At 40.1% G+C, this 13,871-nt stretch overlaps 2 protein-coding genes across 5 annotated transcripts in view; one reads left to right on the forward strand and one right to left on the reverse strand.

Moving 5' to 3' along the window:
• Window positions 1-179: 179 nt before the first annotated feature.
• On the reverse strand, window positions 180-4,139 carry HSCB (HscB mitochondrial iron-sulfur cluster cochaperone). Its single transcript, XM_042805069.1, has 6 exons — window positions 3,913-4,139; window positions 3,747-3,843; window positions 3,205-3,294; window positions 2,545-2,689; window positions 1,630-1,677; window positions 180-337 (listed from the first exon to the last, which is right to left on the reverse strand). Exons 1-6 carry the CDS (start codon window positions 4,137-4,139, stop codon window positions 246-248), a joined length of 699 nt encoding a protein of 232 aa, XP_042661003.1. The 3' UTR covers window positions 180-245.
• Window positions 4,138-13,871, forward strand: part of CHEK2 (checkpoint kinase 2) — a 20,786-nt gene continuing 11,052 nt past the window's right edge. For 3 of the 4 annotated variants that reach the window (XR_006166720.1, XM_042805059.1, XM_042805061.1), the window contains exons 1-9: window positions 4,138-4,285; window positions 5,816-6,070; window positions 6,606-6,730; window positions 7,016-7,163; window positions 7,928-8,018; window positions 8,975-9,083; window positions 10,900-10,953; window positions 11,746-11,807; window positions 12,291-12,390. Coding sequence is in view for 3 of the 4 variants with exons in the window: in XM_042805059.1 (XP_042660993.1) it covers window positions 4,138-4,285; window positions 5,816-6,070; window positions 6,606-6,730; window positions 7,016-7,163; window positions 7,928-8,018; window positions 8,975-9,083; window positions 10,900-10,953; window positions 11,746-11,807; window positions 12,291-12,390 (1,092 nt within the window). In the remaining variant the exon portion in view is untranslated. Of the gene's footprint in view, window positions 4,286-4,464; window positions 4,961-5,815; window positions 6,071-6,605; window positions 6,731-7,015; window positions 7,164-7,927; window positions 8,019-8,974; window positions 9,084-10,899; window positions 10,954-11,745; window positions 11,808-12,290; window positions 12,391-13,871 lie in introns of those variants that run through there. The other variant, XM_032986790.2, reaches the window with a different exon arrangement.

Genomic DNA, 13,871 nt, shown 5'->3' on the forward strand with positions numbered 1-13,871 from the left:
GTAACTGCTAGAATACCTACCTTACCTATTCCATCTTTTTCTGGTGCTAAGCGTTTCCCGATTCCATCTGTTATGTAGTAAGTGCTACAGTAAGCAATGGATTTCTTAAATATTTCTCTTCCTTCTCTCAGAATTAAAACTTTTAATGAAAATGTAGGAAACAAACACCGCTTTTCTGATTTTGGTAACTAAATCAGCTGTTTAATTGAAAATAACATTAACTCTTAGTGGTAAAGGAAGCAGTATCAGGAAGGTATCTTCTTGTTCTTTAGTTTATCCTCTAAGTTTGCAAAATATTTCATTTTGGCTAGAAGCTTCTTTGCTTCTTGAAGATCACCTGAAATGAAATAAACTATTACTAGTTTACAGAAGGAGGGTTGAACTTTCATTTTCAAAATGAATCTCAAGATTTCCATGACAGCATCCATTTCACTACCGAGAGCTGCAAGTTGTAAAGACCCATACACTATTAAAACCATGTTGCCTATTTAACCTCAGATGGTTTTGGAACACCTCACTGAGGTAAAATGTACACATAAAAATGTACAATTTAGACATGTGACATGAATGTCCTTTAATGACTTTTCTGTAAAGTGGCTAGAGTATTGATGTATTTTAAGTATATTGATTTTTTTTTTTTTTTTAGTTTATTTACTGTATGTAATTAGACCAACTGCCATCACTGAAAAATGCAAAAGATTTGTAGGACTGCGGTGTGGACAGTGTAATTTCCAACACTGATATTGAAACAGTTTCTCCTTAATTAAACAACTGGAGGGGATAGATGGATTGTCACCTCCTGACAAGGACAGGTGCAACACAATCCTTAATTCTCGTAGTACAAAGGGTGACGGATTATAAGGTTGTAATTCTTCACATGCAGGCCTAGCCTGCAATTTGGGTGTGATGTTTTACAGTTACAACACACTACTACATAAACCTAACAATAAAAACGTTCCAAGACCCAGGAGAGAAATGTAAAGTTTTCTGGGAGTCAGATGCTAGTGTGGAATGGTTCCAGCTCCTGCCTATCAATTGGTTGTGGAACAAAGTTAGGTTGATTATTGCAGAGAGAGTCCCTAAAACCTTAGGCTAAATGGGGCATTGGGTCTTTTCTTGCTGTACAGTTTCAGTGGCAAGCAGCAGAATTCTTCCTGTCCTGACTTTCACTGCAAAGAACAGCACCCATTACTCTGTTGACAGCTTCAAGTCCGCAGAGCAAGATTTCCCAAATTCAAGTCTGAAACCTCAGAAGAGGTGACAAGTTTGATTATGAAAAAGTCTCCTTCCTGGTATTCTGGCAAACAAACGAACAAGAAGTTTTTTAACCATCTGCATTCCCACTTGAAGTGATCATTTTGATGCAAATTGAATTAACTGGAACTTTTGTATCGAACTTTTTTTTAAATTATTTTTTTATTTTTTTATGTGATATGAGGTCCTGAATTTCCTGAATCATCGTAAAGGTCAGCTTGGAGGTATTTATTCTAATTATCAAACAAAGAACAATTGTTTGTGCAGTATTTCTGTTCTGTATCTCATAAAATATTTGCCAGTAAGAGAATGTGGTTTTTTGAAGTATTTATAACTGATATGTATGGCAGCTAAATACGTAATAGAAATGGCTACCTCTTTCAAAAGCTGCAGTCACCTCTTTGGTCAGTTCTTCTTGTTTAACTGTAAAACAAATCATTCATTTTTTGTTATGTACTTAGTATATTTAATACCACTGCATTCTGATTGTGGTGAGAAACTTAATTATGACTCATAGTCTTTTGGGAGCTGAGAGAACTTTTAATAATATTGCTGTCAATTTAAAAAAATAATATAATTTCAGATATATTTATTTGTTTAGACAGGTTTACAGACAGTAATTCCAATGGCAATCATTGGTCACTAACTTCCCAGAAACCTAACTTACTTTTGGTGTATCAGTTTACCCTGCTGCAGTTAATTTCCTTCTGTTCTACTTCATTTTAATTCTAGTTATTCTAACTGCTTTTGACACACTACTGTTACTGCAAAGAATGAAATATACCAGTAAACTAAATGTTTATATATTGTTGGTTTACAAGAAAGCTGCTTGTATAAGGATAATAATCACTTAAGATAATGGTTGCTAATTTGAAGAAGGTGAAAGAAATACAATGTCTGTGTAAAATAAATTAATGTGGTCAGTCAAGCATTTTATTAGACTTCATTTTGACTGGTTCTTTTAGAACAGTCTACTTTCCCTGAGCTGATGAAGGCTGAATAAGCTCTTTTTTATATTCTATATATATATGTATATACATTTATTTTGCCATCAGAATAGGTACTGTTACACAGATTTGCTCAAGCCAGATTTGATGTTTACGTGGCATAAATTGGTAAAGACAACATTGGGGGAGAGGGGGGAACCTCTTGCCGTGAGTCAATTCCAGACTAATGCAAGTTAGAGATACTAAAAGAAATACATTGGAAAAAGTAAAGTCTTCAAAAAGATTCTCATATTACATGATACAGTAAATTAGTGCTGTATAAAACCCTCAATTCATAACCTACCTTTAATTAAAGTTTCAATTTCTTCAAGGATATCCTGATTTTTAGGCTCTGCTAATTTCTCATTAATTTCCATGATTTCTGTGAGAAACACTGAGTCTGCATCACAGTCTGTCTCTTGTGCTGGTTCTACTCCATTCAGCTCCAGCTGGTGAAGAAAGTGTGAATTTGGAAATACACATTCTTACATCTATTTAAATGTGAATTATTTTCTTGAATATCTGATAAACTTCAGGTTTACCTCATGATATGTGCATAAACAGAGTCCATCTTAAAATTAGCTCCATAGGTAGATCATAAAAATCAGCAGTTAACCAACGCAAAAAAATATAACGAAGGCTGCCAAGGGGAGACTCAGATTTCAAAGGAACAGCCACAGCCAGACACAATGTGTGATGAAGGAAGCAGACTACTGTATCATAAGCAGCAGATGAGATGGTAGTAATCAGTAAAACGTTAAAGAAAATAGTGGAAAAGCTGATTAATTTTCAGACAAGCTTGTTTTCAGTCTCCCTTCAATCCCTGGTAATATTCTTCAGAGGAACTCAAATTAGCGTGTTAAGGATGGAGTCAAAGGTCTGATTCATTACATTACCACCAGCAGCCCCAGCTACCTATGATTAGTTACAGCACTATTAATAAAATAAGTAATGGACACCTTACTAGATAGAGGCCACGGCTCAGGGGGTTCAGGAGGGTTTGGTAAGCCTTGTTAATCAAGGAGGAGTGTTGCTCGGAGTAGCACTGTTCTTCCTGCGAATGGATGATTAATCTTGTAATGGATGGTCACTATTGTAACACGTTGATAAAAATGTCAACATACATTACACTGTTACCTGCAGAGAAATAGCGTTCCCACAACAAAACACGTGTGTCAAACCGAAAACTGTCTAACAGAGGTGGGAAGCGCGAGGATACGACTATCTACACCGGGTCATCTCACGCGACTACGATCTCAGGCGCCACAGCAGGTCCTTATCGTCCCCCTCCGCCACAAATCTGCGAGGAGGATTCTCTTTTACGCACCAGGACACGAAACACGGACAGTTCCTCTGATCCCAAACCAGGACGGCGGCGGGGACCCGGCGCCCTGGGCGGCACAGCCCGGCCCGGAGCCCTCCCTGCGCGCCCCGGCCGGGAGACCGCGGCCACCGCCCGCTCGGCGCCCCCCCCCCCCCCCCCCCCCCCCCCGCCCCGGCGCTCACCGGCGGCCTCTGGCCGAAGCGGTCGGGGTGAACGGTGCGCTGCAGGCTCCGGAACCGCCGCTGCAGCTGCTGCGCATCGACGCGGAAGGAGCGATCACTGCGAGCGACAGAAGGCGGCGTGAGGCCCGCGGCCGGCCGGGCCCGCGGCCGCCCCGCCGGCACTCACCAGCCCATCAGGCGGAAGAGGTCCGGCCGAGGCTCCGGCGGCTGCAGGGCCCGGCAGCCGGGGCAGAAGTGAGGCAGCCCGGCGTCGCCGGAAAGGGACCCGCCGCAGCTCCAGCACCGCGGGGCGGGGAGGGAGCCGGGCCCGACGCAGCGGGGCCGCGGAGCCGCCTGGGGAGCGCGGAGCGCCCGTCGCAGCCCACCGAGGCGCTGCCGCAGCGCCGCCTGCATGGTGACGGACTACAGCCCCCAGCAGCCCCCGCGCGGCCGGCCGGGCCCTGATTGGCTCCCTGCGTGGCGAGGCGTGGCGGGGCGCGCGCGGACTAAGGAACGCGGCACCCGGGGGCGCGCGGCGAGCGGCGCGTGCTCCACCACCCGTGAGTTCGGACATCCCCTCCTCCCCACGGCTGCGCGGGCCCGGCCCGGCTCTCGGGCGCCCTCGCCCCGCCGGTGCCGGCCGCTCCGGGCCGGGCTCCGCCGCCTTTCCCGGCAGGGTCGTGCCGCCCGCGGGGCCGCCGGGGCCTGCAGTGCTCGGGCGGGGCGGCAGGGGGCGCTGCGCCGCGCGCACGTGGGATGTGGTGGCGTGCGGCGCGTCGGCCCCGCCTGGACGGCAGGGGGCGCTGCGGGCGGCGGGGGCGGGAGCGAGGCGCTGGGCGGTGCTCGGTGCCGCGGCCGGTGGCCGAGCCCCTGCCCGTAGCGCCGGTCCCGGGGCGGGCGCTGGCCCAAGGCGCGTCGGCAGTTCGCGCCCCGACGCCCCTCGGCGCGGCGGGGTCCCGCCTGCGCCGCTCCCCGCGGATGCCGAGCGTCCCGGCGCTGGCCCTGAGGGCGGCTGCCGCGCTGTTGGAGCTTGCAGGCCTTGCCTGCCTTTCCGAACACCTCAGTAAAATAAGTGACACAGGAAATACCTAGGGCGCTGTTATCTTTCTGTGGCTAATAATGAAATGCAGCAAACGGGTCCAGAGATTTAAATTAGCCTAGATTATACATTGAGCTGGATGGCAACCAGTTACCAAACCAAGGTACAGCGGTGAAGCAGGGCCGCTGGCAGGCGGGTAAGTGCAGGTGGTCCCAAAGGGCGGCAGCGGCCCGCAGACCTCAGCGCAGATGCACGGATGCTGTTGGAGAAAGCCAGCTGTAAAGATGAGTTCGCTGGTGGATTGTTTTTCCCTAAGTGGGGAGGAAGGCACGATACTCTCTAAATCCCTCTGCCTTAACAGGCAGGTCGATGTCGTTTGTTGACTTTTTTTTTTTTTTTTTTTTTTTTTTGCTGCTGTGTTTGGTAGCAGCTGCTAGGGGTGTGGTGTGAGGCTGGCAGAGCTTTGTGTATTAATTATGTATAGGTGGGGCTATTTTGTAAATAAAATTGCTGAATAGAACCTGTGTGGAAGACGTATGCGAAAATTCATGAGTTATAACCTATATTAAAGGAATATTCAGCCAAAACACCAAATTGGCTTGCTGTGTGATAAATCTGTTGGGCGCTTTCAGTGTCAAGAAAACGTACTTAATTTCATAGTTCTTATTTCTCCTCCTTCAGTTTTTACCTCTGTATTTGGGAAGCTTCAATGGTTACTGCTTTATGTGGGGATGCTTTGTTAGTGTGTGTTGCACATGTGCTTGCGAAGTAGTGTGAGCCTTGAAGAGCTCAAGTGAAAATCTGGGAATAAGATTTCACTGCAGCTCTAAAACCAGTAGAGGGAACACCACATTCTTTTTTTAAAAGGCAAAACATCATGGTTTGTAAAATTTTTGGGGATTTACATATTAATCCACACATGCACACTTTGGCGGAAAGTTTTACTTCTTTGAAGACAGAGAATAGATTTGGACTTTAGCAGTATGGTGTATGAATGTTTTTCAGTTTTACTTTGCTGTAGTAATTATTTTTTTAAACATTCTCTTTGAAGCCAACATGTCTCGAGAGACTGGAAGTGAAGCACAGCAGTCTCAAGGTGCCCAACAGTCACAGAGTGGTACCAGTTCCTCTTCCAGTGGGTCACAGAGTACTAGTCAGTCTTCCTCAAGTTCTGGGACCCTCAGTTCTTTGGACACTGTTCCCACTCAGGAGCTTCCATCGATCCCTGAGGACCAGGAATCTGAAGAACTTGTTCCTCAGCCTTGGGGTCGGCTCTTTGCACTTGGAAAAGGTTTCAGCAACTGTGGTATGGGCATACCATAATAAGCCTCTTGGTTCATTTGTAGTACCTCAGAAAAGTTTTGAACAGCTTGGTAGAGAGCAGTGTCTTTTCATTTTCGAGTTAAGTACAAGTAAATTTAAGTACAAGCTTGCAACTTTTGCAGTAATGTTTTATTCTCTACTACATCCCAGTGTTTATACTGAGTACCCAGGTACATAGTTTCCATAGACTTAGAGGAATTCTGGGCTATTCATATTCTTTCCTACTTAATTTTTCCATTTAATAATTTATTTTATTTTTATATTGCACGAGTCTCTCTGTATTGCTGAAGGTGAACTGAAAACTACTATTACTGAAGAGGGTAAAATTATTAAAATATTGTACAAAGTGTTGGTAATTCAAAGCACCATGCACTAAGACAAATAAACTTGATTGTGTAGGAAGAATCTTGTTTTTGTTATCCTACTCACTACTGTTTGGCATCATTCTGTAGTGCCATAGTTAATAACTTCCTGCAATTTTGTGTTCTCTCTCTGCTTTAATTCTCATTTGTCTACAGACTGTGTGAATGATGAATACTGGTTTGGAAGAGACAAAAGCTGTAATTATAGTTTTTCTAAACTAGGATTGTCTGAGACTGGCTTCTACCAAAACTATAGCAAGAAGCATTTCCGAATTTTCAGGGTAGGTGATAAAAAGGTTAACTGTCCTTTTCTATCTTGACGTAATTGAAAAAAATTGACTTTGGCAGGGGTGGATGCTAAAGAAATCAAAGTTTTAAGTACCTTCAGTGTTGAGTCCTTTAACAAGACTCTTGTCAATGCTCCATTAAGCCGGCGTATGAAATAACTTCAGTAGTCTGATTTCTTGAGCCAACAATAGTAAATTTCTATAGTCTGTCATGTCTTTACAGTAAAGTAATTTTTTCCCCCATGTTACCTTTCCTTTTTTTTTTTTTTTCTCTTTGAGGAAATGGGTCCAAAAAATTCCTATGTTGCCTACATTGAAGACCACAGTGCCAATGGAACTTTTGTTAATAGAGAGCTCATTGGAAAAGGGAAGCGGCTTCCACTGACTCACAACTCTGAAATTGCATTGTCTATACAGACTAATAAGGGTAAAATGTACTGTAACATAAGCAGATTCTTCATGTGTTGACTGAGAGGTCCTTTCTGCGGTGATTTGAATGTTTCTTGCAAGCTGAACTTCATGAGTGCTGTTAAAATACAGCTATGCTTTGATGTTTTAGTACTCACATAAAAATTATCTGTATCCACCTCAACCCTATTAAAAAAAAAATGAAAAATTTGAAAAGGACCTGCATCAGGAACTACCTTACCAGACTATAAACTTTTATAGTTGTTTTCCTATTTTTGAAACACTGTTGTGCTTCAGTAGCTGTGTGTGTGGTGCAGGGAACAGAGGAAACAGACTGTTCAAGGGAAGTTGAAAAAAACCCAGGTACTTATCAGATGCTGCATAATAATTTTAAAACCCTCTTAAAAATAGCAGGTTGTGGGTTTGTTTCTTTGTCTTTGCTTTTCCATTAAGATGCTGTCTTCCAGATTGTCACTTCTCTTTGTTCCCTATTGTGCCATTGAAATTCTTGCCTATTTTGTCCTTAAGCATAGTGTTAATTGATGAAGCACTGTTGTGAAGTTAATGCCAAATATATCAGTTTTTAAGTAATAAGATCACCTTGCTAACCCATAGGTGATGTCATTTATAGCATCAATTAACTTTTTTATATATTTATTTTTTTCTTCTAGCAAGCAGCATTTTCTTACGTTGTTGACTATAAAAGCTCAGGAAGCATAGTTGTTCATTATAATAAAATTTTAAAATTAATAGCTGGGAAATTATCTCCACTTGTCTTTCTAGTGTTTGTATTTTCTGATCTTACGGTGGATGATCAGTTGGTGTTTCCTAGAGAATTTAGAGAGAAATATATCATGTCAAGGACTTTGGGAAGGTAAGCATCCTTCTTTCTGTAGTATTAACGGCTAATTTTGTTACTGTGTTCAGTACCGTGTGCTGGAATTATTGCCAGTGTTAACTGAGTTACAGTTAAAAAAAAAAAAAAAAAGAAAAAAAGAAAAAAAATTAATGATAACACCTGAGTAAACCTGTTCTTTACAACACCTTAAACAGGAATTTGGGCTTTATTCCTGTAATTGGCTTGGGTTTTGTAACCTACCATTAATTCTGAAACCCAGGGGTTTTTCTTCTAGCAGAGTATAAAGTTTGTAGACTCTTAACAAGTTTTTACATTTTGTATATTCATTTACTCAGTCAGTGGAAGTAGAAGGAAGAACTTTATGTCAGAATATAGCTTTCTACAACATCACCATTGAGGCTTTCAGACAAGGGGAAAGAACTGCTTTCAGGAAAAAGGAGAGAAGCTATTTTTTTTATCTTTTGGAAAAAGATGGTCAGTGAAGAATTTGGAGAACGGTTAAGTGGAAACAAATCCAACTGCAAAATACAAGGATTTATTTCTGCAGTACAATTGCTACTTACTAAAAATAAAAGTACTGTCATACCTGTTCTTCAGATTTGTGCAGTCTGGTGTTGAGAGAACTCTTCACTAGGTTCTCTTCTCTTAAATGCATTTGTGTGATGGAAATGCTGACAGAGCCTGTCCTTGATACTCACTGGTACCCTTTGTACAGACAGATTAGTCGCTTTACATATTTACTCATGCATTTTTGAATGGGTGGCCCTTGACATCACTTGCTATTTAAATAGACTTCCTAACCATTGAATGCTTTCTGAGAAAGTTTTGACAACATGCCATATTCAGAGAGTTAGAAAGCAGCAGCCTCAAATTGTGTGTAAACCAACAATTTTGTTTCATTTGTCTACACTTGTTATGCAGGTTTTTGAAAAGTATTTGTAAGCATTAACACAGCTGTGCTTTCACCTTAGTGGTGCCTGTGGAGAAGTCAAACTGGCATTTGAGAAGAGCACTTGTAACAAAGTTGCCGTGAAGATAATCAATAAGCGGAAGTTTATGACAAGCGGTATTAGGGAAGCAGTAAGTGTTTTTGTTTGTATTTTGGCCATCTTGCAGTGGCTGTGGAATATTTGGTAACCTCTCTGACTTCCCAGCTCACTTCAATTGAAGAGGATTTTCTCACTTAACGTCCTCTCTATGGAATTTCAAAATGTCTTTTGATCTTACAGAATCTATGGAATTCTGTAGAAAATGTTTGCTTTTATTCTCTGACCACAATTCATGATGTTAATAATTTAGGACTGCTTGTTAATGTGGTATGTACAAAGGGTGTGGGAAGTTTTGTGGGGTTTATCTCCTAAAATGCACCAGATAGGCACATTATAACCTGCGGGCTCTGACACAAAATTGACAAACTCTGCTGATTCTGCTGTATTCTCCATAACACTTTTTAACAAAATTGTACGAAGCCTTTTGGGAAGGGCTTTTCATGTGTCTAGTTTTGTAGCAGAATCCTGAATTTGAAAGAGAAGAACAAGACAAGTGGGTTTACTCCAACATGAGAAAGAGATCCAAGCAACTCTGTATTCATTACTCTAATTTAATATAAGGGTATAGGATAATCTTTGAAGAAAAATACCATTAGAGGCAAAAGTGTAAGGAAGAAGGAGTTATGTAAGTTGTGCTGCTGTGGGTTTACTAAAGTTAAATCAAATCGGATTAACCTTATTAATTTATTTGATGAGAAAATGGGCTTCAGAGCATTAGATACAATATACAGAATCTGTTAAAACTGACAATATTTAATCACGTACTGTATAGGAAACTACTACTTGTTTTGGAAAGTACTTTTGTGAAGACAGAAATTCTAAGGTGGAAAGGTACTCGGCTGAGGAAAAGATGTCAGGAGGCTTCAGTGGAAGCAGAGTTAGTTACCAGTGGAAGTTTTGAGAATTTGTCTTCAGATTAGTCTTCTGGACTATTACATTTAGAGATCACAGCATAAACAGTAGGCATATACTAATTCAGCTCTGGCACTGACACAAGATCTCTGTTGAGGGAAAGGAAGACTGTGGTATCATATATGAAGAAGTGATACTTTTGTATGCTGAAGTAATAGAAGTTAGATAATGTTTAATAGTGCAAGATTGTATACTTCAACATCAGCGACAATTTCTGCTACAACACACACTTCCTAGTTTAGAGGAGGAGGTAGATACAGTTTTTTGCGGATCAATATGTGACATCAATGTGATTGAAAATTGCAAAATGCAATTTTGGAAGGTTTCTAATAAAGATTAAGAAATGCTGTTGTGAATTATAATTATTAAGAAATGCCATTGTATAAAACAGATAGGACTGCATCTGGAATGTTGTATCTGGATCTGATCGTGTGTATTCAGAGATGATTGATTTAGATTGGAAGAAGAGCAAAGAAAACCTGCTGGATTGATTTAATGAGTTGAGCCTAAGCCACAGATTAAAAGAATCCATTTACGTTATCTTGCAAAATAAAGGCTAGGAGAGAGTAGCATTTAATTTAAGGTTAGCCCATATGGAAGGCATTTTGGAGGGAGGAAAGCTGTTTAGAGGAGAATACCAATATATACTCGCCAAGATTTTTTTTTTTTTTTTTGTAGGTTGGAAATGAGGGGAGATTTCTAACCTGCAGTGAAATGACATGTCTGGAGCAATATCTTGCTACAGATAGTGAGAGCAGACTGTTTAATTCACTGAAAGCATCTGATCAGTTCATGGAAAAAGATTATGTTATGGTCACTTAAAGTAGCAAGGGACATGAAATGATGGCTTTTCTGGTATTGTCTCTTATTTCTGTTGTGCTTTGTTCCAGAACAGCATTGTCTTACCCAAATATGATATTTGATTCTTTTAATAGAACCCAGCTTTTAATATCAATACAGAAATTGAAATTTTGAAGAAAATAGATCATGTGAGTATACATTTTAATTCATTTTTGCTGCCTACTGTACTTCTGTAGTTTACTGACATTAGTGTAGTAACTAAAAATAATATTTTTCTCTTTAGAAAATACACTAAAGGATGCATATAACTTTTTTGGTAAAAAAGTCTACTGAACACTTTTTTTTTTTTTTTTTCTTTTAAGCATACTATGTCTTTACAGATTTGAGTTTTTAAAACCTTGAATAACTGACATGTAAATTTGAGAAGAAACTTCACAGGAGAATATTCAACCTGAACCACTTTTGTAGAAATCTTTCCTTGATGAGTGATTTTGTAAACACTGCCAGATAACAAAATACAAAAATTAGATTCAACAGGCAATTTTCTGAATTTGTATCCTTTCTCTCCCCTGCATCCACCCCTCCTCCCCTTCCTGCCCTGCAAAAGGAATTTCTTTTATTAAGTAGAAAGTTTGCATAGCTTAATAAACTTCCCCTTCCTTCCCCATGTGCATATAAAGAAAATAATGAGGGTATGGTAACTCACAACTGGAAAAAATAAGGATACTTGGTGAGATGTAGTCACTGCAAGAATTGAATGTTTTTATGTGTGAAGGTACTGGGGAGAAGACAACAGACTTGAATATTAAGTCTTTGCCAAAACCTGGGGTGCTATCAGTTGTGTTATGTTCTAGTTTAACTGACATTGTTGAAATCATATTGAAGTAGGAACTTTAGGATGATAAACTGTTGATAATGTTAGTTTCTACAAATTATTCTATTTTTTTGTGTGTGTCCATTTGTGTTCCCTTTTTTATTAGCCTTGCTTAATCAAGATCAAAAACTTCTTTGAAGCAGAGGATTACTACATTGTTCTGGAACTGTAAGTAACTTGTTTGAAAGTGAATGCATAAAATGAATTGTTTTTCATAGCCACAAAGCAAGTGTATAGTTCTGAACTCTGGGGGTTTTTTGTTTGGTTTTGTTTTTCTTTTGCTGGCCTCCACTATTCCCTGAAACTTCTGTAAAATTCAGAACTAGGATAACCAGGCGAGTAATCCTTCTATACTTTCAAGGCTCTTAGTACCTGGATAGTTGCCTACTGTGCTGCTGTTGTGGATTGCTGCTACTTTTTTGATTTTTGAGCTCATAAGAGGAAGCTGGTGAAAAGTACTGTAACAACTCCCAGTGAAGACGTAGGAGATTGGGCCTAATTCAGCAGTGTGTGTGCTGTGCTTAGGATGTTGCTCACATATTTTCAGAAATATATTCCTTCTCTGTAGCCAAATGTTTTGGTCTCAGTCTTGTCTAATGAGATGAATCTTTCGGAAGTAATATATTGACTTGTCACCTGCATTTGTTTTAGGATGGAAGGAGGAGAATTGTATGACAGAGTGTCAAGGCCAATCAAGATGAAAGAAGCTACCTGCAAGTTGTATTTTTATCAGATGCTGCTGGCTGTAAAGGTACATGATCGTGAGTTCTACCAAGAAAAATATGGTTATGCATATGAACATCAATCAGATGAAATCTTCTGTAATTTCTCACTTCTGAAACCTGTGCAAGCAATCAACACAGTGCTCTTAACAAGCTGATTTAACAAGATTCTTTACCTCAGTGCAGCCAAAGAATATTCAAACACTCTTACTTATTAAAAACAGACACTAAAATAGTAATACAGGCTGTGCTCGTTGATGGCAGAATTACCACGTGAGACTTTCAGTAGTGTGTGGGCAGTCATCAGTGTAGCAGCTTTCAAAAAAAATTAGTGTTCAGATGCTTTACTATGCACTCCTGAATAAGCATTTCAGTTCAGCAGACAACAGATTAAGACTACTTTAATAGATCTCAAATACTTGTATCTCCAGTCCTTAGATAAATTTCTTTTAACTTCATGAAATGGTAAGCATATTTCATTAGTAACATCTGCAAGATTATTTTCTACATCAGATTTAATTGTCTGGACCTGAATATGCTTTCAGATCAATTTTTTTCCTTTTTAATTTTGACTCAGTTTTAATATCTTGTGACTGCCAAAAATAGGAACTTAACAGTTGTTCTGTAGTAGGTATTAATAAATAATAAACCTAGATTTATTTTTCTCATTAGTGAGTAAACTTGTATTTCTCCCCAGTTCTCATTTTTGGGACAGCTGCTTATACAATAAAAGTGGTGTTATTATCTTCTACTTCATAATGATACTATGTCTTCAGCTATAATACAGAAAGGCTTCCCTTCAGTGTAAATGAAGACATCTCTAGTACATATTGTGTACTATTAGTTAGAATCAATGTTGTTCGTAATTTTAACACAGACTTCATTGTATCTTAATATATCAGTATTCATGACTGAACTTTGATTCTTGCTTGCTGTCATATGTTCTTCTAATGAAGCTAGAGGTCTATTCTCAGATTTGGAGCCAGTAGAAAACTGGACAGTAGACTTGCACATAGACTTCAGAACTGCAGATAGGGGAGCAATTCCACACTTGCCTCAAGGAAGTAACTTTTTTCAAAATCCTTTCTGTATTTAACCTGATGTTGATCTTGTATCTCCTCTCCAGTCAGTTTTCCTAGGTGTACCACCAGGTTTTTGAACCCCTTTTCAGCCTCCAGCTCCTTGATGACTGAGGTTTTTTTAAAAATCTGTCTGCTATTATTCACCACTGTGAGGACTGTTATGGCATGGTGAACTTAACTGTCTTTGCAAACTGAAACATGGACTTGCATTTAAGATGGTATCATCGTACAGCAGTAATGACTAGAAGAAAGGAGAGAGAGATGAAAACCAAGAATTCCTATAAAAGCAAAGTATAACATTCCAGTAAATGGGAAGAATAGAACACCTTGCCAGGTCTACATACTGTGCTTGCATTGCGATTTAACATCTGAAACATAATGGTTTCTAAGGTTGCTTTTTTTGTTTGTGTGTGTTTTGTTTTTTTCTT

This window comes from Tyto alba, unplaced genomic scaffold (assembly GCF_018691265.1).
Source record: "Tyto alba isolate M040663 unplaced genomic scaffold, T.alba_DEE_v4.0 Super-Scaffold_44, whole genome shotgun sequence".
In the NCBI taxonomy this organism is placed as follows: domain Eukaryota; kingdom Metazoa; phylum Chordata; class Aves; order Strigiformes; family Tytonidae; genus Tyto; species Tyto alba.